At 39.7% G+C, this 25,304-nt stretch overlaps 1 protein-coding gene across 1 annotated transcript in view; it reads left to right on the top strand.

The window, feature by feature from the left end:
* CUBN (cubilin) overlaps positions 1 to 25,304 on the top strand; it is a 243,190-nt gene that overhangs the window by 149,663 nt on the left and 68,223 nt on the right. The window contains exons 34-47 of the mRNA XM_090049811.1: positions 1,342 to 1,455; positions 2,316 to 2,444; positions 3,302 to 3,434; positions 4,942 to 5,151; positions 6,979 to 7,042; positions 11,287 to 11,479; positions 12,704 to 12,901; positions 13,485 to 13,631; positions 14,711 to 14,901; positions 15,183 to 15,366; positions 17,259 to 17,433; positions 18,703 to 18,881; positions 20,826 to 21,035; positions 21,876 to 22,016. Of these exons, the coding sequence (XP_089905937.1) occupies positions 1,342 to 1,455; positions 2,316 to 2,444; positions 3,302 to 3,434; positions 4,942 to 5,151; positions 6,979 to 7,042; positions 11,287 to 11,479; positions 12,704 to 12,901; positions 13,485 to 13,631; positions 14,711 to 14,901; positions 15,183 to 15,366; positions 17,259 to 17,433; positions 18,703 to 18,881; positions 20,826 to 21,035; positions 21,876 to 22,016 (2,268 nt within the window). The remainder of the gene's footprint in view (positions 1 to 1,341; positions 1,456 to 2,315; positions 2,445 to 3,301; positions 3,435 to 4,941; positions 5,152 to 6,978; positions 7,043 to 11,286; positions 11,480 to 12,703; positions 12,902 to 13,484; positions 13,632 to 14,710; positions 14,902 to 15,182; positions 15,367 to 17,258; positions 17,434 to 18,702; positions 18,882 to 20,825; positions 21,036 to 21,875; positions 22,017 to 25,304) is intronic.

Genomic DNA, 25,304 nt, shown 5'->3' with positions numbered 1-25,304 from the left:
AAGCTTTAAAAGCATGTCTCCCCTAAAAGCATATTTTTCCAGGTAGCTGACAGTATGCTTGATTCTTCTCTTATATCCATTGGTGTAAATCAGTAATAATTCTTGAGAGCCCATGGAGCCCTGCTGGTAAATCACTGTGAGAATCAAAGGATTCCAACATGTGTCATGAGAATTCCATCATATATTACAAATGCACCTAGGTTGATTATACGGTATTATAATAGTCACGGTATTACAGTACCTGGCAAGATGCAGTGCAATGTTCATATTCTACTTGTACTGAAATGGTCAAGAAGCCTTCCCACTCTTACCACCCGCTGTGATTTACCTTTTATTTTATATCCTGAGGACCAGCATTTACAGCTGTAATTGATTGACTCAACTGGCATACAAAAGGCAGAGAACAGAACATGCAGAGACTATAGAGTTGAGTGCCAGTCAGTTGTGTCTTGCAGTGCCTGTTTGTCTGTGTTTACCAGAGTTCACTATTTCTACTGCAATGAACAAAACTATTGTGCCAAATTCATACACGTGGGTGCAAGTCTACTGTAGTCAATGACACTGTCCTATTTAAACTAGGCCTGCATAATGCCAGTTATTAAGATTAAGTCACTCTAAACACATATTGTACATAGCTCTTCCACATGCATCAAAATCATAAGCCTCTTATCTGACCTATCCAAGACACACAAATGCTCCTAAATTAAAAAAAAAACTATTATCAAGTATTGATTTCAACGAAAAATGTTATTCTTTCATTCTCACCTTAATACCATCCTCAGCAAGTACAAAATATGATGGCCATAATGAATAAGCAAAAGCAATACAGTGGTCTAAAAATCCCAACAGCCAAATCTCCTTTTTTCAGAGTGTAGCTTAGAGCCTGACTATGTGGAAAATCCAATTTCACATAAGCTTGGCTAAGGGGAGTTAATGATCCATTAATCAGTTGGATTCACATATTCAGTATATAATAATAAAGCTGTTGGGTTGTTAAAAAGAATGTCTTTATGTATACATATAACATCTTTAATTCCTGCTGCTCTAGAGAGGACTACTCAATATATAGAAGGAGTTAGCAGATTTTTTACCAGCAGGATTAATGTATTTTCAATATTGCCACTCAGAATATCAGTAACCAAGATGCTTCTGATTTTATATTTCACAATCTGTGAAGAGCCACAAGCTTATTTCATTGACTTAGTGAAAAAGGATAAAACAAAGTTTTTGCTATTTTTTCTTGCAATGAAGATTTATCATAAAATACACTTTGTGCACAGCTAATTAGTTGTGTGCGCAATGCCATACTTTCCCCTAACTTTTTACTTTTGCTCCTAACAGTCAACCATGTTACACTGTCATTCACTGACTTTGCTACTGAAGACAGCAGAAATAACTGTACTACAGATTTTGTAGAGCTTTTGGAAGGTGATAATTATGAAGCTCCTCTTCAAGGTACTGTAGATTTACCTTCTCTGTCTAATGTGTTTGAAAGCACCTACATATATTTAAATTAAAATATTTAACAAGCTAAGTGAGAGTCAACACTGAATAAAATCAATGGATTTATTAGATACTTTAGTAATATTAGAGGCTTGTTTAAGTTACTCCCTATAAGTCAGTAGGGTAGCTGCTGATTTAAAGTGTAGCAAGAATAGAACTTGGTCCTTAGTTTCATATTGCTCCTAACTTCATACAGGAAGGCCAGGGACATTATCAATGATCTGCTTCTGCGGTGTCTAGAGCCTTCCTACTTGAGCACAGTTCATCTAAGTCATGGTGAAGTTCTGTAGCATCATATTCACAACCGATCTGGTCAGAAATCTTTCAATAGTTTTTCCATCAGAAATGTTAATTCATAGAAACTGAAACTTTCTGTAATTTTTTTTTTTTTTGGCTTAGAGAGTTTTTCTTCATTCCAGACCAGAATTTCTGGTCCAAATGGGAGAGCAAGATAAAAACCAGTAACCCCGTACATCATCTCAGAAATTTTAAGGCCCAGATTCAAATCCCTGCTCTTACTGAGGTACCCACATTCAGTTGAGCACCCTTACCACCAGACTATTGGCTACTCTGTTTGGTCTATCTTTGTATCACAAAAAAGTCTTAAAGGTGTAAATTTAATTCACACAGGGAATGAAAATGTAGAATCCCTCAGCATATGCAGTGATGTAATTAACAAATAAAAGTGGTAAAAATAGTAACTGATGCCAGGAGTTAACATCCTAGTATTATTTTTGCCCCAGATTCCTATTACAATGAGAATACACCCTTTGTAACATTTGCCTTTCCTTTGTGTTTCTGCTGTTATTCAGGCCGTTACTGTGGCATTACCATGCCACATCCTGTCACTTCTTTTGGCAATGCATTGGTGGTGAATTTTGTCTCCAGCAATGCCAGTACTGCCAAAGGCTTCCATGCTACCTACACTGCATCATTCTCATGTAAGTTGATTTTTGCAAGAGTTCCCTTTTCCCAACTCCCCAAGCTGAAAGAAAAACTAATGGTAACTGAAGCAAATGATTTTTAAGGGAATCCCGCTAGGCTTCACTCTTCAGCATTTATTCTGACTCCCTATTAATAGTGCATTCAAAATCCCTTATTGCCTTAACCTTCTTATCTGGCTAAGAACATAAGTTCCTATAGAATCTGTTTAGTGTTAGCCTATACCACCTTTGAATGGAATGAGCTGCTGCCTCAATGGCCAGGTACAGATATTACACTTTTACCAGTATAACTTATCAGAAACTGGTTTATACCTATAACAGAACAGGTGTTCAGCATAGGTAGGCTGGTTTAAAAATGGTGGAACCTGGTCTAAGATTTGCTCCCCTCCTCCCCCACTCAAAGGGTACATGTGTTTCTGTTCACTGCCCATCTAAACTATGCTGCTTACAGAAAACTACATAATTTAGATCAGTTGCATCTCAGGCTTTTTGAATGTCTGTACCAAACCAATGTGCTTTGAATGTCTGCCATTCCTAGGAAAGAATAATCAAGCCATGGGCCAAACTCATATTTCCCAGTACATACTCACTGCCTCTATTAGGTGAGCTGTTGTTTTTTATCTTAGAGTGACAGTGTGACTTGCTACTTGATTCCTGTATCTAGGATTTTCTGCCAAGGTCTTAACACCTGGCAAGGAGATCTGCTCTGTCTAGTTAATGCAAGAAGCTAAGAGAAGGGAGAAATATAGTCTTTGTTTCAGTTATTTTCCCTAGGTAGCAAACACTCTGATTCTTCCAAGGTATTTTCCCCATTTGGTCTCTTCATTCCCTCTTCTGTCTCTTTCTCATTGCAGCCTGTGGGGGTACCTTGCACATGGACAGAGGAGCCTTCAACAGCCCCAGCTATCCTGAGTCTTATCCCCTGAACACTGAATGTGTCTGGAACATTCTCAGCTCCCCTGGCAACCGGGTCCAGCTGTCCTTCATGTAAATCCATTTCCAGGGGTTGTTGTTCTGCTTTTTAATAGACCTACAGGAAGGAAGCTCTTTGTTTAGTAGGAAATGTAAAACTGTATCAGCATATCCAAAGTAACTTGGAAAGAGAACACAGAAGTTGCCACTGGGAGCATACAATCTTTCTTTACCCCTACTAGTCATTGTTTACATCCCTGGCACAAACAACATACAAGCTGGTGTATTGTGAGCGAGTAGCAAAGGGTGCTGAAGAAATCAGCTCTCACCAGATCATAAATAACAGGAGAAAATTCAGCATCACTCCATCTTTTGTCTTTCCATTTCTGTGGGTCTCAGAGGGATATATATCTGAATAGTTCAGTGTCCAGATGCAGTTATTATGATAGGATTCAGAGTGAATTAAATATCTCAAATATATTTCAGCAGCAATATCAAATAACAAAAGTAGAGGGAAAGCAGGGAGAAAGTGGTTGTTACTGTTTCCTGCCTGTCACAGGCATTTCCTAGGAAGACATGAGAACAGAAATTTGCATGTAATCTAGAGAACAATTTTGATTCCCCAGAGTATTTAACAAGGTGCAGTTAGAGTGCTCTTTATGCATGATGTTAATTTCTGAGCTTGTATGTTTCCCAGCATGAAAGGTTAGTGCCAAGAAACAGAGCAATGACCCTTCACAGAGCAGGTTAGGGATCAGAGGGGAAAGCAAAGTAGTAATGGAACTGTATTTACAGTGTAAGTAGGCCACTGTATCAAATGAGGTTGAGTAGGTAAATACTGGATTACTGACATGATGAAAAGACACAGTGTTATTAATTCTTCCTCTGAGAAACAAAGACAAGTGCTATAAACTGAAAAAAAATTAAGGTATTTGTTAAAAGTAATATCAAATAACTATTTACCTGTAATAAGTATACCAGCAATGTGAAGCAGACCATTTAGTGGAATATACACATAAATGTGATATGTGGTATTTAGTAAATGTAAAATATTATATAACAGGCATAAAATGTATTGGTCAGCTTCACTTAACCAGAAGGTCACATCAGGAAAAACCAAGAGATTTGGGGTCTCTCTTTAAGTATGAAAGCTTATTTTAATAGTGGGATTTTATAAAGTTGCCTTGACATGAAGTAAGTTGGTCTTGCAAAAATGTCTGTCTTGCAAATTGAGGGTTAGTTTTAAATTAGTCTAAACTATATCCAGATGGTGGTTAGAACCATTTTGCAGGGAGTCTCTTTATTGGAAAGAGATGAATATATTCAGGTCTGCTGGAAGGGGAGAAGATGTTACAAGAATATAAGGCACACATATTTTGTTCACATATTAATTGCAGAAGGGCCTTTCTAGATCTTTATATTATACTCACAACTAGCTTTTAAAAAGTATATTATCAGATCAGTATATTATCAGATCAGTGGATACATGGGACAGGAAGGAAATTTTCCCCTATGTGCAGCAATACAAAATATTACATTATGATTTATGGTACAATTTTCTTCTCCACCGGTAATGAAACAGAATATTCCAGCTGGAAAATAGTGAAAGCTGCACTAAGGATTATCTGGAGATTCGTGAAGGGAATGAGACAGGACAGCTGATAGGACGATACTGTGGGGAATCCTTACCTTTAAATTACACCTCCATCGTTGGACACATCCTGTGGATTAAATTTGTCTCGGATGGCTCAGGCAGCAATGTTGGCTTTTGGGCCACATTTGCTCATTGTAAGTAAATATTATATTGGTTAAAAAAGTTATCATTTTCCAGAATCCTTCAAATATTAAGTAAGAATGGTACTTTTAAGAAATAGAAGGTAAAATCTTTGGGCTTGGGAGATGTTACACTTAAGATGCAATTAACTAGTTAATTATGCATAAAAGATAACCCTGCCACATGCTCAAGGAACTAAGGGCATGACAAAATGTGAAACTGGCCACAACAATATTTCACAAAATATGTGGAACATTTTTGTTGCTGGTTTCCATTGCAACTTAAATTGAACTTCAGGGCAAGACAAGCTCCGTATTGGGTCATGGGAAGCTGTGAGGCTCACTCCAACCTGACACCTGAATGTGTCTTGCCCTGTAGCTCATGACAGAGTTGTGGGGCCAGGCAACCAAACAGGTTTGTCTGTGCCCAGCTGGGATGACAGGCAAAGGGGAGGGTTCAAATACCCACCAGGGGGAACCCCTAGGCTACACTAAACAGGAACCCTAAGTAATGGCAGGATGCACCCTGTTGCATGGCAGAATGCACGAGTGTTGGGATCTGGGATCAGATGCCATTGCACCATTTTTTCAACTGGGGCCTTTGCCTTGTACTGAGTCAATGACAAATGTCCCTTTGACTTCAGGAATTTACTTAAAACAGTGCCTCAAATATAAAATAATACCCTCCTTTATTCAAACATGACCACACAAAGCTCTAATATACCTACATGTATTTTAGATAAGTGTATTTAAAGCATCAGAATTCAATATGAAACTGTGTTTTTATAAATAGAAATTGTTCATTCAGATTTTACTATATTATGCTTCTCTTTCATAGATTTCATAGACATTAGGGCTGGAAGGGACCTCGGGAGATCATCGAATCCAGCCCCCTGCCCAAAGGGCAGGAAGTCAGCTGGGGTCATAGGATCCCAGCAAGATAAGCATCCAATTTACTCTTGATCAAAAGCTCCTCAAAGTAGGCAAAGTATACATGTCCTCTTTTTCATTCACCATTTTCTAAACATAGTTCTTTGTTAACCATATAATTCTTGGATTATACAGGAAAAAATGCTGTTGTACTAAGAAGTAGGTAAGGGCTACATGCAAGAATAATTTATCACAAGCCAAAGATTTAGTAGCATTTTTCCATAACAAATGTATGACCCAGGTATCTTTGTTATAAGGTATGATGTGTAGTGTTTATGGTACCTATGTTTTCTTATTAGTCAATAGACAAAATAGGCACTGATGATTTGGGAAGTAACACCATTAACAGTGCTGCAGAATTAGGATGAAATGAAGTATACACCATCTATGCATAAGAACCAATAGGGAACATAATGATCATGGTTTGGCTTGCTGTAAGACACAGGCCACTAGATTTTACCCAGTGATTTCTGCACTGAGGTCCAGTAACCCTGGGTTGAGCCAGATCCCATCACTATTAGAAAACCATCCAGCCTTAATATAAGGACACCAAATATTGACAAATTTATCATATACACTGCTAAGCTGTTACATTTCCAGTGCACATTAGGCTGCTGATTGGCTGAGGGGCAAAAACTGCGGCATAATTAAATAGCAAAGTCCATGGAAATATCAAATAAATTACTGCATTATAAATCTCAGTGTTAAATTTAAATCTAAATTGAAATATATGTATATAAATTTATATACAACGTAAAATTGTAACTAATATCATCATAATTTATTATTAGCATTCTACCAAAAGTTTAGTAATACTAAATAATGCTAACCTTGATAGAAACAATTCATGTTAGTTGTTAAAGGCTAGCATGCAGTATCCACTGGCAGTTGTGGCTGACATCTTCTGTCTCTGTAGTATAATAAACACTTGTTCATATACTGAGATTGCACATTCTGTGTCCACTGAATTGGTTGGAATGGTAAGGCAGCATTTTGCCAAGTTGCAGACATGTGGAAACCAATAAAAAGCAGAATCCCAGAACAGTCATTGTCAAAGGCATCTAGAACCCTTTGACAAAGTACACGTAAGCAGCACATTCCTTGTCATGCTCTTCCTGCCATCCAGGGACTGATTGTAGTAGCTGAGGCTCAAAACTCAGAAAAGGCACCCAACTGGGGTAAAAAATGTAAACAAACCTAAAAAAAGGAGGCAGTGGGTTGTTTAAATTGTTGTAGTAGTGACTGATCATACTCGTAGTACTGATTCAACTTTGCAGCTATTGCCTGGAACAGTTCTGGTCTCCACTGGTTTTTACACTGATAGTTTGAAAGCTGCTGTGATGCCATGTCTTCAGCCCAACTTATCATACCCATCAGCTTGTTGTGTGCTTGGTGGATCAAAGCCTGCAGGCTTTCAAGCCATGTCAGAAGCTCCATGAACCGGATCACATTTTCAACCACAAACTTAACTTGGTCTTCAATGTCGCACTATCTTAAGAGATCATGTAGTTTAAGCAGACACCGTGTGCTGGGTGTGATTTCAAGATCCTCGCACATAAACTGCTGGTAGTACTTCATAATATTGGTGTGGTAACAAACTGCTTTAAACCACGAATTCCACCCTGTAAGCACTGGCTCTGGTGGAATGCCAGTCGCATGTAGATCCCTGCTTTCATTGGCAATAGACTCACTGTATCAAAGCTTATGACCTGGACAAGGTTGGAATGCTTTTTTAAAAGAGGAACCCCAGGAGATCCACACCAGGAAAATGTATGCGCCAGATGTCACTTACTAAAGAAAGGATGTGAACATTGCAGGTGACATGAATTGCATTGGGCATCATTCCTTGGAGCACATCAGAGAAAGCTTTGCACATATACATTGCATTATCAGATAGAAATGCTACTATCTTGTTAAATTCTAAGCTGCAGTTTACAAAAGCCTCCACTGCAGCTTGTGCCACGATAGAAATATTGACAGATGCAAGATGAACCGGCTCTGTTTGAAACCCAGGCAGGTCGTGGTTTGTCCAGCTCCCAGAAATATACAGAACCTAGTTATCTTGGGCATCTGTTGCTTCATCTGCTACAATCAAGACTGATTCATATTCTGCCAATGCAGGTTTTGTAGATAGAACATGCAAAGCAATTACTCCTGGTAGATAATCTTGGCAAAGTTTGTTCACACATGGGAAACTGCCAGCATTTGGCACATGTTTGTTCAAGTAGCCCCTTAATTTAGGGTTATCAATTTTCTCCAGAGGAATGTTGGCAGCTGTGACTGCCTCCACTAGCACAAGTGTAGCTTCTCTTCTTGTTAAACTGTTTTCAGTGGTTCATGGACTATTTCCTCAATCTTCAGGGCTCTAACCTTCAGCCTCTATGGCAGCCTTTCACTTTATATGCAGATTGGATGCTGTTTTTCCTCTACACATCCAGAGTCACATTGCATGATGAACAAAAAAAATTACCACCCAGGCAAATTTCCTACAGGGAACTGCCTTACATGATCCCGAGCTGGAATGTATTTAGCTTTCTTGGATTTACTTCCACTCATCACCTTCAGACTGCAGCACTGCTGCAGCATTGCATCTGACTTCTTAAAAGATGACACCAAAAACCTTTTGCTTTCCTGACTGGCGCCTTCACTGAGTCTACTAGCTCAGCATCTCTCTCTCAAACCCTGTGCCTTATGGCTGCAGGGATTGCCACACTTTCTTTGTATTCCAGTAAGCTTTTTTTTTTCCAAGCAAGTCTGTGAAAAATCAGGGGAAATGCTATTTTTCACAGTAATCACGGATACTACCATTTTTCACAGTTTCCATGAAAATTGTGAAATTGCAATTTAATTAGGTGCCAGCACCAGCATATAGAGCAAGAAACAGAAAGCAGAGCAGGAAACTAGGCAGGGGACGCAGGCAATGAAACAGAAAGTAGAGACTGGGCAAGGAGCACAGAGGACGGAGCATAAAGCGGAGCAGCAGATGGAGCAGAAGGGGATCAGAGTGGCACTCGGGGAGGTGTGGGACTAATTTGTGGCCCCTGTGCTAAAAAGGTTATGCCCTGCCCCACTCCTGTAAGAAATGTGAAATGCACTTTTACTCACTAATGCTAGCGTGGCCCAACTGGGACTCTGAAGCATTTTATAGGATGACAGAGAATTATAAGGACAATTTATAGTAAGGTATAGCTTCTTTTTCAGACTTTCTGAGTTCTCAAAGTTCCAGTGCTAAAGTGTAGTGGTGAAATAAAGCTGTCTTTATTTAGGTGCCTAATGTAGATTTAAATGCCTGCCTTTTAGGCATGTAAGGCCTCAAACCTGAATATACTACAGTTTTGAGACCTTGGTTCAAGTGTTGTCTTTAGAAAAAAAATGTCGGTGCTCTAAAGAGATAACTGTGCTGGCCCTATTACTCCTCTGCATGGCTATACAACACAGGGCCTTTAGCCCTTTTTCAGGCTGTTGAGGCCAAATGCCTCCTTGATATAAGTCTAGTGAGGTCATCAAAGATCCCTCATGGTCGAGGATGATCGCTGCCATGGCTCAAGTAAAAGATTGTATATGAGTGTGTTGATGGTTAAGAATGCCAATCATAGAGCTACAGACTCTGGAAGATGCCGCAGGTTAAAGGGAGGGTCAAACTATAGATAAAACCAGTGAGGTAGGAATGGTATGAATTTAGTTTTCCTAAATAAAAATAGGGCAAAACAAAAGTACATAGAAGACTGAGTGATAACAAGAACATAAACAGGCATCCCATTTCTTTGCTTTGATTCTTTCTCTAAACCAAGATAAGTATAATTCCTTTTTTCAGAATTTATTTTTCTACCAGTTAACCTAGGAACTGGCCTTTCATGTAAACCCCTTTACAAAAAGTACAGTTACACAGAGGATTGTGTTGGTAGCATGGCTGAAGTATTCTGCTACAGCTCTCTCTCTCTCTGTCTCCCCCTCTCTCTCTCTTTATATATATTTTTACATATGCTCTGGGAGTGGGAGGGGGTGCTTTAGTTACGCTGGCTCTGAGAGCCACTCTAATTAAAATGCCCACAGCATATAGTGTATCAGTGTTCCCACACTTAAATTGCTGTGGGGGTGCTTTGACTAAAATTCGTCAAACAAGCTTAAAGTGCCCCTGCCACCATTTTGAAACATGGGGACGCTGATACATGAGATGCAGAGGCTGGCTGGAGCATGCTAAATAGCATGCTCCAGCTAATTACAGTGCATCAGAGCAGACATCCCGCATGTTTACAGGCACCCTATGAGTTTAAGACTTACTGTGAGCTCAAGTTGAAGGCTCCCCACAATTAACCTGGTTGTAAATAGTTATTTAGTCATTCAGGCTAAGGAGTCAGAGGGGGTTGGACTTGAGGCTAGCCACATTACTCTGTGGTATGGCTCTGACTACATAAAATGGTGTGCCTTAACCACCTGAGCAGGACAAACCTTTGATTGGAACATGGACACATTACTTTCCTCTCAAATTCCCTCTGTCTTAAAAGCTAACATGTGTTGCATTTAAATCATTGGCATAGGTCTTCAGTGAACATCTGTCGCCTTGGCTACTAACTAAAAGCTCTGCTCATTGATACCATGTGATCATATAATGTCCAATTTAGAAATGTTCATAATCTTTCTTCTGTTTTTATGTTTTCCTGTTTATTTTGGGGGTCACATAATTGGTTTTGAATGCTAGCAGAACAAAAGAGTCTGTAACATTCAGAGGTTTTTGGCTTGCAAAATGCTAATTAAAATAATTATGATGATCTACAGAGAAAGCCTCAGGAACAATTTTTCACTGTTATTTATTGTTTCTTTCCTTCAGAAAAGAAAAGAATTATGCTAATGGCTCTTGTTAAATGAAAACCCAGTTAATGTCCTTGAAGAACAGTCTCTGACTGAAAATTAGTTTGATGGCTTTAGTTCAGATTATTCTGGTGGGAAAGCATGAACAGGGTGAATCAGAAAAGAGGTTTTAATTTTAATTGTCATCAATATTATCCTTAACTGGAATTGGGCTGAAGTTCCAGTTCTTTCTGATTCACTGGATATGGGAATTTTCTCCTCAGGAGTTCTGGCCATAATGCTGCAGCCTTAAGAGCTTTGCAGTCAGATTGCACAGTTTGCGTGGATTTGATTTTTACTATGACTGGCATTAAATGACCCCAAAGGCTCAAATTTAAACCCTGAATAAGAGTTACAATTCTTTTTCTCCTTATAGGTCTATGATGGGCCCAGCATCCACTCACGACCTCTTTCAACATACTGTGGGGTAGTCCCTTCGTCTTTCACTTCCTCTGGCAGTTCTATCACACTCCAGTTCCAGTCAGACTACTCCGTGAATGGAAAGGGCTTCCTTTTAGAGTGGCATGCCATGGAAGCTTCTACAGCAACTCCGCACCATGTTGCTAGAGGTTTGTCTCTGAAAATGGCGTTGTTGATTAGTATGTTAAAGTGAATGCATTTAAAATCTCTTTCTTTTAAAGTGTGTGGTGTGAAGGACAAACAGTATTAATCATCATCATCATTTTTGTTGATTCATATTGGTGTCCCTTTCGTATATATGAAATTGAAGCTTCAGCTTTGATGGGAGACGGAGTGAAAAAATCTTTCCTCATTTTGGCATTTTATGAGAGCCAAATATTTTGCATGCCTGCCCTTTAAAATAGCATTCTTGAAGGACTTGTCACTTCCACAAAGATGACTAAAAAGCTTTATCATACAGGGTGCGTCTGCACATCACCGCACAGCGATGTTGCTATGGCACTGTGCTTAGTACTTCCTTTTGGAGTACAGAGGCAGGGTGCCTTTTGGAAGTACTGAGGCACAGTACAGTTTGGGGGCTACTGCGCTGATTTCACCACTACGTCACCATAGCAGTGTACTCTAACCAGGGAGTGTGCCGCTATGGCAACATAGTTGGCAATCACATGTAGACCCGCATGATAGCTATGTCGCTGTACTGTGCCATGACAGCAACGTAGTGTGTTGCTATGTTGCTATCGGGTGCCATGTAGATGCACCCACAGTGTAGAAACTCTTAGATGAAGCTTTAATGCAAAGTATCCCAGAAATAAAGGGGAAAATTTTCACTATAAATATTTATTTATGTTGCAAGGGAAAAGAAAATGTTTTTGTTTGTTTGTTTGTTTTGGCAAGTTAAAGAGGACAGTTCAGATTAACTTACTCCTAATACACTTCTAAATCCACACTTGAAAGTTCTGGAATGGGGAGGGAAGATAATCTCATTTAGCTTTATTTCTATTTAACTTCACTATTTAAATGACTAGCACTTCTCTAGCAAGACTATTAATATTTATATACACATGCTTTCTAATCAGAAAATGTGTCTACATGTGCCATTAAAGTGCTGTAATAAACTCCAGTGCAGTTTATGCCTCAGTCAGCTGTACCTGGGCAAATCATCTGCATGTGCACCCTGCTATAGATTTTTCTATTAGAAAATTAGGCCCAGATCACTGCCTCATAAAGAAAAGTTCTAGGCATGGAGTGAAATCAGGGGCTTCATGCTTCCCCATCTGCCTCTGAGTAGGTCCTTGGGAAAGTATGGTAATGTAGTACCTTTAAATCCTAAAAAAAATGAGGATTGGTAATGTGTGTTCCTTTGTATATTGCAGGTGCATGCGGTGGTATTGTAACAACAGGAGAAACCCCTTTGTTCCTCTTCTCCCCAGGCTGGCCAAGGAAGTACAGAAATTTTGCTGACTGTGTCTGGCTTATCAGAGCTCCAGAGTCCACTGTGGAGTTCAACATCCTGTCCCTAGACATAGAATCTCACAGTTCATGCAACTATGACAAGCTTGTTATCAGAGATGGTGAGAAACCAATGTTGGTACTAGCCAACAGCATGAAACCCAGTCATAGGACAGCTGGAAATCCACAGACAGTTCACCAGCCACAAGAACCTATTCCAAAACTAGTCTTCTTTTATGCTGAAACTGTGTTCTGGTTACTATGAAGAACAACAACACAGGGTTGAGGGTCTAGAACAGGGGTTGACCACCTTTTGCTGCCATGGGCTGGAACTTCTGACCCAACCCCTGCCTCAAGCTACAATTCTCTGCTCTTCCCCCACCCATCCCTCAAGACTTCCTGCACTTGCCCTTTAATGCCCTGTCCAGTGAGGATAAAGCACCACAAGAGAACAGCAGAGAGGGCTGCAGAGGAAATGGCAGCTTAATATTGCTGCATGCTGACCTATCCCCCATGCTGCCATCGGCTAAGCTGGACTTTTGTGGACCTAATCCAACACCTTTGCAGGTCATACCTGGCCCAAGGGCTGTAGGTTGCTGACCTCAAGTTTTATAAGAATCTGCCAACAATTTGGAATTAATTACTGTTTCAAAATCTCAAATTTGAGTATTTTTTTGATGCTGATAATACTACTTTCACCCTTAGGGGACACTAGCCTTTCTCCAGTACTGGCCACCGTATGTGGTCGTGAAGTTCCTGGGCCAATAAGATCTTCAGGAGACGCAATGTTCATTCATTTTACTGCTGATGCAAGTATCACTGGATTTGGATTTAATGCTTCTTATCACAAAAGTAAGCGGTTTCTATTTTTTACTAATGCATTTTTAATCTACTTTGCTGCTACAAATTGGAAGAGGAAGGAAGTGGTTATAGGTGATATTTTTAGCACAACTGCTTCATATAACTATCTAAAACCTATCTCATTTCATTAGGCATCCTATAATGTGTTTCAAAAATAGGTAACTTAAATTCTTCACACCAATTAATTAAACTTTGTCACTCATTCAGAGATCAGCTACAACAAAGCACTAATCAAGCAGGCAGTATCACTGTCCTGATATATAAATAAGGTGACCTTGAAAATGCTCAGTAGAGGAAGAAACATTACAACAGTTCCCATGTGGTTAAGAATTTCATAATATATTAAAAATGCGAAGATGGTTGTAGCTAGAAAATAAAACTCAGTTGATGAAAGATGGATGATGAAAGAGACGGAATCTCCAGCTTGGAGGCTAAATTAAATTAATCAAAGGGCACACACATGATACATAACACATGAGAACCTTGGACCATTTTAATTTTCTATAGAGACTTAAAGAGCGCTATACGTAGCAACCAGGGATTCTCCTTTACTCTGAAAATCCTCTTCTACTGCTACCTGTTTACAAAGAGTTACCCCACAACGTATACAGACTAATGTAAATTGCATTTGCAAGGCAGGCAACACACAAGGGTCATAGGAAGGCAGTCACAAGATAGATCCATTTTGCACCTTGGATCGGGCTGGTTTGACTTTCAGTGGCTCCAAAGACTGGTGCTGGCATGAGGAAAAGTACCAGAAGGCCAGCCATACCACCTCCCTATATGCACCACACATGTTATATTCCTCATTTATTTATCATGGCAAGGAGCCAGTTTTCACATCAAATTGTTTTCTATGTCAGCATGCAACTTGAACACTTGACAACATGCATGTATGTGTGGCCTGTAATTGGGCTGTGCACATTCCACACAGCTCTTTTTGCCTCAGCATTTGTTTTATCAGTCACATAATGTTTTAAGAGGGAGGGTTTTTTTTTAATAAAAATGTGAATTATTATTTTAACCGCTTTAAATGTTTTTTCTTATTTATATCCCTTCCTTTTATTCAGGTTGTGGTGGCTATTTGCATGCAGACAGGGGTGTGATAACATCCCCCAAGTATCCCCAAACCTATATGCCCAACCTCAATTGTTCCTGGCATGTCTTGGTAACCACCGGATTCATCATTGCTGTGAATTTTGAACAGCCATTCCAGGTTCAGGGTGAGGATGCTTCTTGCAGCCGTGGGGACTATGTTGAGGTGAGACAATCTGTATGTTTTATCTTGGTCTTTAGGAAAGGATATGCCAAGGCAAGAGAGAAAATGTGTTTAGAATTGTCCTCCTCTCGTGTGTGTGTGTGCGCGTGTGTGTGTGCGTGTGTGTGTGAAACATTATTTAGTGATACTGTATATTAAAAGGAAATTCTTTTCTAAGGGTTGAAACACTGAAATTATTTTCATTTTTATTTGATCATTCTTCAAGGATTAATTATACTGTAGAGCTTTATGCTTGAATAACCTAAACTATTTCCTTTTTCTAGCTTAAAAATGGAATGGATGACTCTGCCCCACCACTGGGGACCACAGGAGGGAATGGACAGATGTGTGGTAGCAGTCCCTTTTCTACTATGTACACCACAGAAAATCAACTGTTTGTCCGCTTCATTTCTGACGGCAGCAATGAGGGCCAAGGGTTCAAACTGAAGTATGAGGCTAAGAATATGGGTGAGTGTCAGAATCAAATAGAAGTTGTATAAATTAATGAATTGACTTAAAAATTGCTCTTTCAGAAGCATAGTTCTTAAATGTGACACCTGCAAAAATGCCATTTTTCTGTGGATGATTTGTACATACCCACTGCCTGTGAGTTCTCTATATGCTAATAAGGCACTTTTCCCCCTTGGAATAGCTCTAGTATCCCTTAACTAGAATATCTAATTCCTGCATATGAGGAAACGAGAAGTTGGATAAATCTGTTAGGTGTAGGCTTCAACAGTTAATAGAGTGAAAGAAAGCAAATTAGAAATGAAAACCTGGTTTGATTTCCACATGGTGAAAATGCTGAATTACAGAAAGAACAAATATGGCCCACTATATTTAAAAGAATTATAACAGTCCACAAAGTTGCCTCCTCTGCCAAGAAGATATCCTCTACAGAAAATGACATTTTTAAAAGAACAAAAAGGTAGAAGGCCAGATCTTGGTGTAAACCATGGACTTGGCATCTGCAGCTATTTCAGTGTATTCATGACAAATCCACATCTCTTAGGACATTTTGAATCCTCATTTAATTGTTGCTGATTAAATACAGTTAGGACAACCTATCAATTTTCTCATGTCTGTACAGCTCTTTTTCTTCCTACTCTTTCAATTTGAAATTCCATCAATAATAATTAATATTACTTTAATTACAATAATAACAACATTAACAATAATAATATTATATTATTAATTATATTAATAATAATATTATTAATAATAATTAATATTGTTTTATTTTAAATTGATGAAGTGACGTAGTATTATTGCTAGTATTTTACTTTACAGAGCCTGACTGAATTTCTGTGCTTATTAGCATTGTGAAAACTCATTTTAATCAAAAACCTCCTAAATAAAGATATTGTGATAAGGTAAAGATTCTGAGCAAATTCTTGAGCTTCCTCAGAATGCCATATCTCACTTAATATTACCTTGATTTTACATCTCAATTTCATGGTCACAGAATTAAGAGTGTTTCCCACAAGCATTAAAACAACTGATCCTTAATTTCAGCTTTCCATCTTACAATGTTGGCAAGAACAAACATGAGACTTCTCTTCTACAGAGCTTAAGAGAACTATAGCTTCCATCAGACAATTGTGGCAGACTTTTGCTTAACCTTTGGCAGTGCAGGCAGTCCTTGGACTTACGACACCATTGGTTCCTGAAACTGGCGTCTTAAGTCGAAGCGTTGTAACTCGGAACCAATTTTTCCATAGGAAACAATGTTATAAATGGGTGATTTGTTCCTGAACCAAGGCCCAATACCCTATTTTCACCAAAAATAGCCCAAAATTTTGTACTCAATTAATTATAGAGGAGTAATATAGCTACATTAATGTATGTATACTATAAATAGCAATCATATTGATTTGGAAGGACTTCTTTGAGTGACTTTGCTGGACTTTTTGAAGGCTTTTGGTTGGACTTTTTGAAGGCTTCTTGGCTGGATTCTTCTCAGGAGTCTTGGCTGAAGGTTTTTCTGGAGCCTTGTCTGCTTTCTTAAAGAAAGTGTCCAAGGAAGTGTGGAGAGATGTTCTCCAGGAAGATGGGTGACACAGCGACTTGTTCACTGGTGTGGCATCATATCTGATCAAGCATTGTAAAGTAGAAACTGATGTCAGAAAGTTGGAACAGGGTGTCAATTTATGAATGTTGTAAGTCGAGGATTGCCTGCATACAAAAAAAGGGTTAAACTGTGCTTGAATATGGTTCAATAGCAAAAATGAAAATGTATTTGTTCATGAGATGAACACAATTCACTGAAAGAAAACTGTGATTGAGTATATATATATGATTCATTTGTTTTTAAAATCTTACCCATTTCCTTAACATATTGTTAACCTTTTCTTTCTCAGCATGTGGAGGGAATATCTATATCAGTGACTCCAACCCCACTGGATATGTATCTTCCCCCAGTTATCCTAACAACTATCCACAGCATGCTGACTGCATCTGGACTATAACGACTCCTAATGGACAGGCAGTGGAGCTCCGGTTTGAAGATCAGTTTTACATTGAACCTTCACCAAAGTATATATCTACATTTGTTTTTTTCTTGTGGTCCCTAAAGCACTCTATTTTGATTTCTCTTTTCCAATTATAAAAGCATTATACTCCATAATTCCTCAGTAGAATACACTCCCACATTTAGAGGTAAGATACCTAGGAAATTCTTGAGAGAAGTGATTGGACTTTCCAAGTTTTAGTGTATGGTCCATAACACCTGACAGCGATTTAAATATAAGGTCCCCTCTACATCTTACATCTATCACACAGTTACTTGGTTAAGTGCTCAATTTAGACTGGCTACACATGCAAATTTAAAAGGTCCAATCAGCTAAAAAGTTATTGCTGAAAAATGTGTAATAACTTTTATAGTTGTTTTCTATCCAGCTTTAATTTGCACGTGGAGCTTGTGCCCCTCTGGCTAGAAGACTGCAGCAGCTGTGGTCTTCCAGCCTCAGGGTACATGGGATGTTCCCATGGCTGGGAAACCTGTCAGCTGATGAAGCTCCCAGCCATGGGAGTTTACTTCTTGCTGGTGCAGGGGGAACCTGGGATTAGGCTCCACCTGTACCAGAAATAAGGTGTGATGGGATATGATTTGCAGTTCCACAGTCATGCCTCCTGTCTAATGTCTGATGGGTCAGGAGGATCAGTCTAACTCAACACTTTCCGTGGAGTGCCATGAGTTAGACCAGGGAGGTGGACTTCTGTCTGCGCCATTAGATGCTACTGTTGCCCTGCATATACATGCCTATACAGAGGAGCTGCTTACACTTCACAGATAATGTTATCTTGTATTTAGAAATTGTTTATGGCCCTTACACACTGGGATACTCAGGTCCACCGTTATTTCTAGTTCTGAATATTTCTGGATCCCTCTAATAGGTTCTGTTGCTATTCTGACAGTGACAGATGAAGCTTAGCAGGGAGCGCACTTTAAAATAAGAATTTAATGGTTAACTGTTTTAAAGCTGTGCACTTTATGCTTATTTAATTATTTCAGATTTTTTTGTTGTTGTTAATAGCCATTTCAAATAATTCATGTCAGAAACTGTCAGTCTGTATGTTGGGCTTGGTGTGGTATTGTGACCTATTTAGATATTTCCAACACATATCATTGATTCAAACCCTAGAGGGATATCACCAATTTTAAACTTGTCTTGCTCTCTCAGTATGCCTTCTCCCTAGGTCATATTGCAGAGAAACTGTTCTGAAGTTTTCTGACTAGGTTTCAGGAGTTTGCTGAAATGTTTTAAATTCTTTAAAAAAACCCTATTTTTTATCTTGTGTTAGCTGTAGCCTCAGTTACCTTGAGCTACGCAATGGAGCTGACAGCAATGCACCAATGATTGCAAAACTGTGTGGAAGCTCTCTGCCAGGCAGTCAAAGGTCTTCAGGTGGTGTCATGTACATGAAATTCAGAACTGACAATGGTGCCACACACACTGGATTTAATGTCAAGTACTCAAGAGGTATAACCTACACAGTTCATAACTTTACATTTCCACTGATCTTAGGCTATGGAAGGGACAGAAAAGTTATTATGGATTTAGCATTAGTTCTTCATTTCATCCAAAAGATGAAGTGACAGAAGGTTTTGTCTCTTTCCATTACTTTTTAATTCAAGATACCAGAAACATCATATCAATTAATTATATTATTTACTGGTGATAGGTAGGTTTATTGGAATATGAAAGTCCTCATAGAATTACTAAGGTGGAAACAAAGACTTGTCAAGCATAAAATACAAATTGCAGGAATTGGAGAGCCAGCAGTAAAGAGGCCAAATGCTTCAAAGAATGGCGTTAGCACTAGCGTATAGTCACTGTTTGCATTACTAGAAATGCAGTTTTTGTAGATAAAGCCATGTAATATGATTTGGTATCGTGTATAAAATGACCATAACTTATGTAACAAGGAGTATGAAGAAACGACCAACAACAGCAGGAGGTTATGAGGGAAACTAGTGGTGCCTTGGTGCAAATGTCATAATCAGTTGTATTAACAGTCCTCATAGACCATCAAAGAGACAGGAAATCAAAGGAATGGGATAAGGCCAAAAAGAGGAGAACCAATATTTGTCAGCTGGAAAATAAAATAATAAATTTTAAAATAATATTTTCAAGATGCCAGGCCAGGATTAGAAACACCAACAAAGAGTTGAAATACTCTTGGGTCAGGTACACTAGAGATGTAAAAGGATTTTACATTTTAATGTTATCAGGAATCTTCAGAGAACTGTGTTTATTATGTTGTTCCTTCTTATTCAAAAGACTTTGAGCTCTTTGTTCTTTATATTTTTGTGGCAAACTAATGCGGTGTTGTTTTAAACAAGATTGCATTGATTAGATTTTAAATCTCAACCATAAAAACACATCAGTTGTGCAGATATATATTTGGACAATTGAAGCTGCTCCCACTGTAAGAAAATACTAATTAACAGTAAGGCATAAATTATATTTATTCAGAAAAAGTCTCCATGTTACAACTGCCTACAAACCAAATTGGACTAACTTATTAATCATTTTAGAGCCAGCACTGTTCACATAACAGGGCACAAATTAAATATAACCCTTTTCTTGAGAAGTTTATACTTTAACTAACAGGCATACAGAATGCAGTGGGAAGTCCAATATATTCCTAATTTATTTTTAAAACATTAATATTATGAGCTTATGAAAGAAATACTTTTTCAGGAAAGATGCACTCTAAGTAAAAAGAGTATAGCAGCTTTGTGAACTAGGAAGTGATTCCATTATTAGGGGCATACAGAAACGCATGGAAATGAGAGAAGTTGGAAATGAACAAGAAATACACAGTTCTGCTTTTAAACTGTGAAAATTAAAACCAAACCAACAAATCACCCATGCTATATTACTATTTAGGTAAAATATATCACCATCTAGTTAAATCTAGAGAGGTATTTGAATCAGGGATCCAGATCCCAACCACAAACCAGTTGACAATTATCCTTGTAATTGTCCAGCACAAAATTCCAGGTCCAAAAACTCCTACATTTTGGAATATCTGAATCATGATCCAAAGGGCCCAGTTCTTGTTTACATTGCCCATGTACTAGAATTGAACCTTTCTGTAAATGAGAATCAGGCCCAACATCTGTAACTTGAGCTCATCTTTGCTAGAGAATACATCAGTGAAAACTTAAACAGCTTCCATAGTATTTGAATTTGAACAAAACCAACAGGTATTTGTGGAAGGAAAAAAAAAAAACCAGGATTGATATAATTAGCCGACAGAGGAAGATTTAGAATCTAGAAGACAATCCCCAGTATGTTATCTCCAGTCAGGTACCTAACCTACTTAGCATTGCCCTACTAAGACCTGAGTGAGAGAGTTTAGTTCCACAAGGGTTACTCTATGGTAAAATGATGACTAAAAAGTCATTCTCTTTGCAGCTCCGTGTGGTGGAACAGTGACAGGACAAAATGGTGTAATTGAAACCATAGGATTCCCTGATCTTCACTATCAAGACAATTTGTTGTGTGAATGGTTTCTCCATGGACCTAGAGGCCATTATCTGACCATTAGTCTAGAAGAACTAAACATTCAGAACTCTCCTGGGTGTGCAAATGACTTTGTGGAGATTCGAGAGTATAATGCTTCTGGTCAGTGATTGTCTTTGTTTCCCTAATGCCAGATGGGCACCTCAGATTAGAAAGCTGCTAAACCTGCATGCAGTTATGAGTAATTAGGGGTCTACTTAAATCACCGAGAAATGAAACTATTTTCCTGGGTTGGTCATGGTATATATAGCAAATTCCATAGATATTATCTGGATTTGCTGGATGTGCTCATACACAATATACAACAAAGTAAATTATATGTAGATTTGTACAAAAGGTTTAGAAATACTAATTTATACTTACCTTAATAAAAACAATCCATTAAGGTAGGTGCCTATGTCCTGGTGGGAAGGGAGGAGGGATAAGGGGGCAGCTGCCATCATGTGTAGCTAGAGCCAGGCAGAGCAGCCCTTGGTGAGATAACTGCTGCCCATTGTGTCACCCTGCCAGCCAGTGTCTTCCCCAACCCAGGTGGGCTGTGAGGCCAGGCCAAAGCAGTAGCAGGACCACTGGTTCCCACCGGGGAGCCAGCATTTTATTTTTATTAAGTCTTTATTTTTTAAGTTTATTTCATGAACAATCCCATATTTTGCATTTTCCTAAAAATCTGCAGAATCACAAATTGTGTAGAACTTTGTGTATAATACAGATATTTTGGATGAACCACTTGTACTGCTACATGCTTTCCTTATTGCCAGAACAGTTATTTTAGTTACTGAAGTAAAATAAGGCTAGCAAAATGCCTTCTAGTGGCTTCCTAGGGACTACATTTTCTTTTTTTTTCTGTTTCTGCCCAATAGTTTAAGCTCAAAGGTGACACTTTATTAGACTTTTTAATAAAAGTCATCCTGATTGCTTTGCTAATTATTTCTGTATTCCTAGGGAATTTATTGGGCAGATATTGTGGTACTACTATTCCTGATGCAGTGGACACCTCTGACAGTTTTGCTTACATCAGATTCGTCACAGATGGATTTGTCAATGCACCAGGATTCAGGTTGCACTTTGATGCTAGCATTGAAGGTTGGATTTATAAACTTGCAACTTATCATAAGTTAAACAGCCTAAGGCTGCCTATAAACAAGCTCAGGGATGGGGGTGCTTTAATTAGAGCAGTTCCCAGAGAGGTGCTCTAATTCAAATACTGCAGCATCACATGTATTAAGCCCCCACACATTTAAAAATGGTTGTAGGACACTTTAACTAAAGCTCATTCAAGACACTTTAGTTAAAGTACCTCCACAGCCTTTCGAAATGCAGGGAAGCTTAATACACATGACACTATAATGATGCTAAAGCATTCTAATTAGAATGTGGAGCAGACTAAATTAATCACGTCTGCTCCAATGTGTTCTAATTAGAGCACATCAAAGGCTCTCTGTACACGTGCTATGTGGCTACACATATGTTCCAAAATTATCAGTACAATTGGTCTTTCAATTAATTTATGTTTCAAAACTGTGTGTATATTTTGCCCTTTGAATCTTATTTATGTATGACTGGAGCTGTCTGATTTTTGGACCACTGGGCAGAGATTGAGTTTGCAGGCAGCCAATGTTATCTTTTTTATAATGGACTTCACTGTGAAGATTCATTATATTGGACCATATACCAAACAGGAGATCTGGTTTACCGAAGTTCCACTCTGTCACACCTCCTTCCTGCCCATGTCCCACTCCTAGGATGCCCGTCAAATACTCTGCTTTCTTTTACACTGGGGTGTGGGGCAGTGCTGCCAATTCTCTTAATTGTATTGTCTCTTTCACAATATTTGGTGGTATTCAGAAATTATTCTGTGATTACGTGATTCATCATTCTCATTTATTTTTGGTGGAATCAGAGGGTTGAAAAGAACCTCAGGATCAGCTAATTCTAATACCTGCACAGATACAGGATACACTTTGTTTAAAAAGGAGCCTTTGTGGTTGCTATGAAAATCTTGAAAACATGAACTACAAAGGTTAAGAATCCAAAGGCAAATGTAAAGAATCCTAATTTCTTAAGAATCTGAACAATTTTAAGCCAGTCCCTTGAGTTTTGGGGACCTGATTCATAATTTGGCAATATTTTGCAGAAGATGACTAACATAAGATCTGTTGATAGCATTCTGCTTTGACATTTGGTAACACTTAATTGAAAGAGGGGCATCTCCCCCAAAACAAAAAGGAGCATTTTATTTAATGATTTTTTTCAAAAGTTTGTGGAGTCTATTAGTGTCCTATAATTCTACTTAGGATGGCAGGGCTTGCTTCAGACCACTGTGGCCCCTGAAGCCAGCCCAGGTATGGCTTTGAGAGTGGAACAGGGGGAGAGCCTTGGCTCCTTCCCATTTGAATGCTTTGGCCTTTCAGTCCCCAACCCTCTGTGGTTGTTCTGTGGCCCTGACTCAAGAAGTTAGCACTCAGTTCTGCTTTCTTGTTGGGGAGGGCAAGTGCAGCCCCAAAGATCCAAGAAGCAAAACAGACAGCTGCTCTTTGACAAAAGGATTTACTGGGGCAAAGGCCACCCAGAGGTTCACTGTCCCCTTCAAAGGATTAAGCAGTCCTTCTGTCCCCAGGCTGGCTTGCACAACCCTGAACATCCCCAAAGTTACTCAGCTGTTACCTTTCCAGTCTACTCTGCTTCTGAACTGCCAAAGCTGTTCCCCTGGTCTCTGTCTTCAAACCATCCCCCCACAATCAGCAGCTTGTCCCTCCCCTGTCCAGTGTCATGTTCTTCACCTTCTCTAGGACTAGCTCTCTGTATGTCCCCTCAAAATCTGGTCACCAGGGCAGCCTATACATGTGCTAAGGGGTGGGGAGGGTGCATTTTAATGAAAACAGTTCCTGGAGAGCTAGTTTAATTAAAATGCCTCAGGGTCACATCTGTGAAGCCCCCTCATATTTAAAAATGGCCACTGGATTCTTTAGCTGAACCTTATTGGCTGAAGTTTAGCTGAAGTGCCCTGGTGGCCATTTTAAAATGCATGGAGGCTTAATAGATGCGACAAGGTGGCGCTAAAGCATTTTCATTAGAACGTGGAGCAGACTTAATTAATCAAGTCTGCTCCAACACATTCTAAAATGCAAATGAGCATATGTATATGCACCCTAGATGTATGGGAGTCTTTCCTGCAGCATGTCATCTGAAATAGTCTCCACTCATTCCATTCATTTCAGATCTCAACTGAATACTAGGGCTGTGCAAAGCTTCCCAGCACTGATGTGGGTATGGCAGTAGGTGGGAGTGGGGGCTATGCCCTGCTGCTACCCAGAGTGAGCCATGCCTGTGTCATGCTCCCCCAACCCCCCACCCCAGGTGGGCAAGCAGCAGCAGGGCAGAGCCCATTGCCTGGGAGCTGGGGCAGCTCCACATGTCAGCCAGAGCCTGGCAGCACTCAGCCCCAGTGGCCCCAGCTCTCAGACAGTGCACAGCACCCTGCTGAGATGCGCTGCACCTGCTCTGCTCCTGTAGCTGGTAAGCACAGGGCTTTTTTTGAAGCTCTGCAAGCACTGGCTGCAGGAGCAGCAATTGGGGCCTCTGGGTGCTCATGGCAGAGGCCCCCCATGCAGTGTGGGGCAGTGGGGGACAGCAAGGATTGCCCCCCACCCCCAGCCTAGCACCTATGCGGCAGCTGTCCCATGGCATGGGTACAGCATGGCTTGGCAGGGTGCTGTGCACTGCCTGGGAGCTGGGGCAACTCCAGCAGTCACCTGGAGCCTGGCACTGCTCAGCCCCAGTGGTCCCAGCTCCCAGGCAGGGAGGGCTCTGCCATGAGCACCTAGAGGCCCCAATCACTGCTCCTGCAGCCACTGAGTGTGGGGCACTTATTTTTTTCAATGTGCCAGGACTAGGCTGGGGCAGGGTGGGGGATGAGTCCAGGCAGGGCAGCCATGGGTGCTTCTCCTGCAGCTGCTTGGCTGTGCTTGCCTCTCCCTGGCTAATCCAAACCATCAAATCTCTCTGAATCAGTGCTGAATCTTCCGAAGCTAATTCGGCCGAATCAATTCAGGACAGTGTTCCGAATCTCCAAATCCAATCACTGTCCTCCAAATCATCTGAATCGAATACCTCCCTATTCGCACAGGCCCACTAAAGACATCTTTTGTCTGTCAACTAGGCCTCTAAGGAGGTAGGAGAAGGAAGTTAATGCCAAAGCTGTATTAGTTCCCCTCCTGTGTTTTGAAAGTCATCTACATAACATAAGCCATCTAAAACACAGCTGTATCATCAAACAGTTAAATGGAAATGGATACACAGATTAACTCACCTTTCATAGGAGTACATGGCAGTAAGGAGAGGAGTGAGTATAGCACTCCCTTTGTGTTCCAT

Source organism: Crocodylus siamensis, chromosome 5, assembly GCF_052110815.1.
Source record: "Crocodylus siamensis isolate JL-2025a chromosome 5, ASM5211081v1, whole genome shotgun sequence".
NCBI classification, from domain to species: Eukaryota; Metazoa; Chordata; order Crocodylia; family Crocodylidae; genus Crocodylus; species Crocodylus siamensis.
This window is presented reverse-complemented; position numbering and strand designations above follow the sequence as displayed.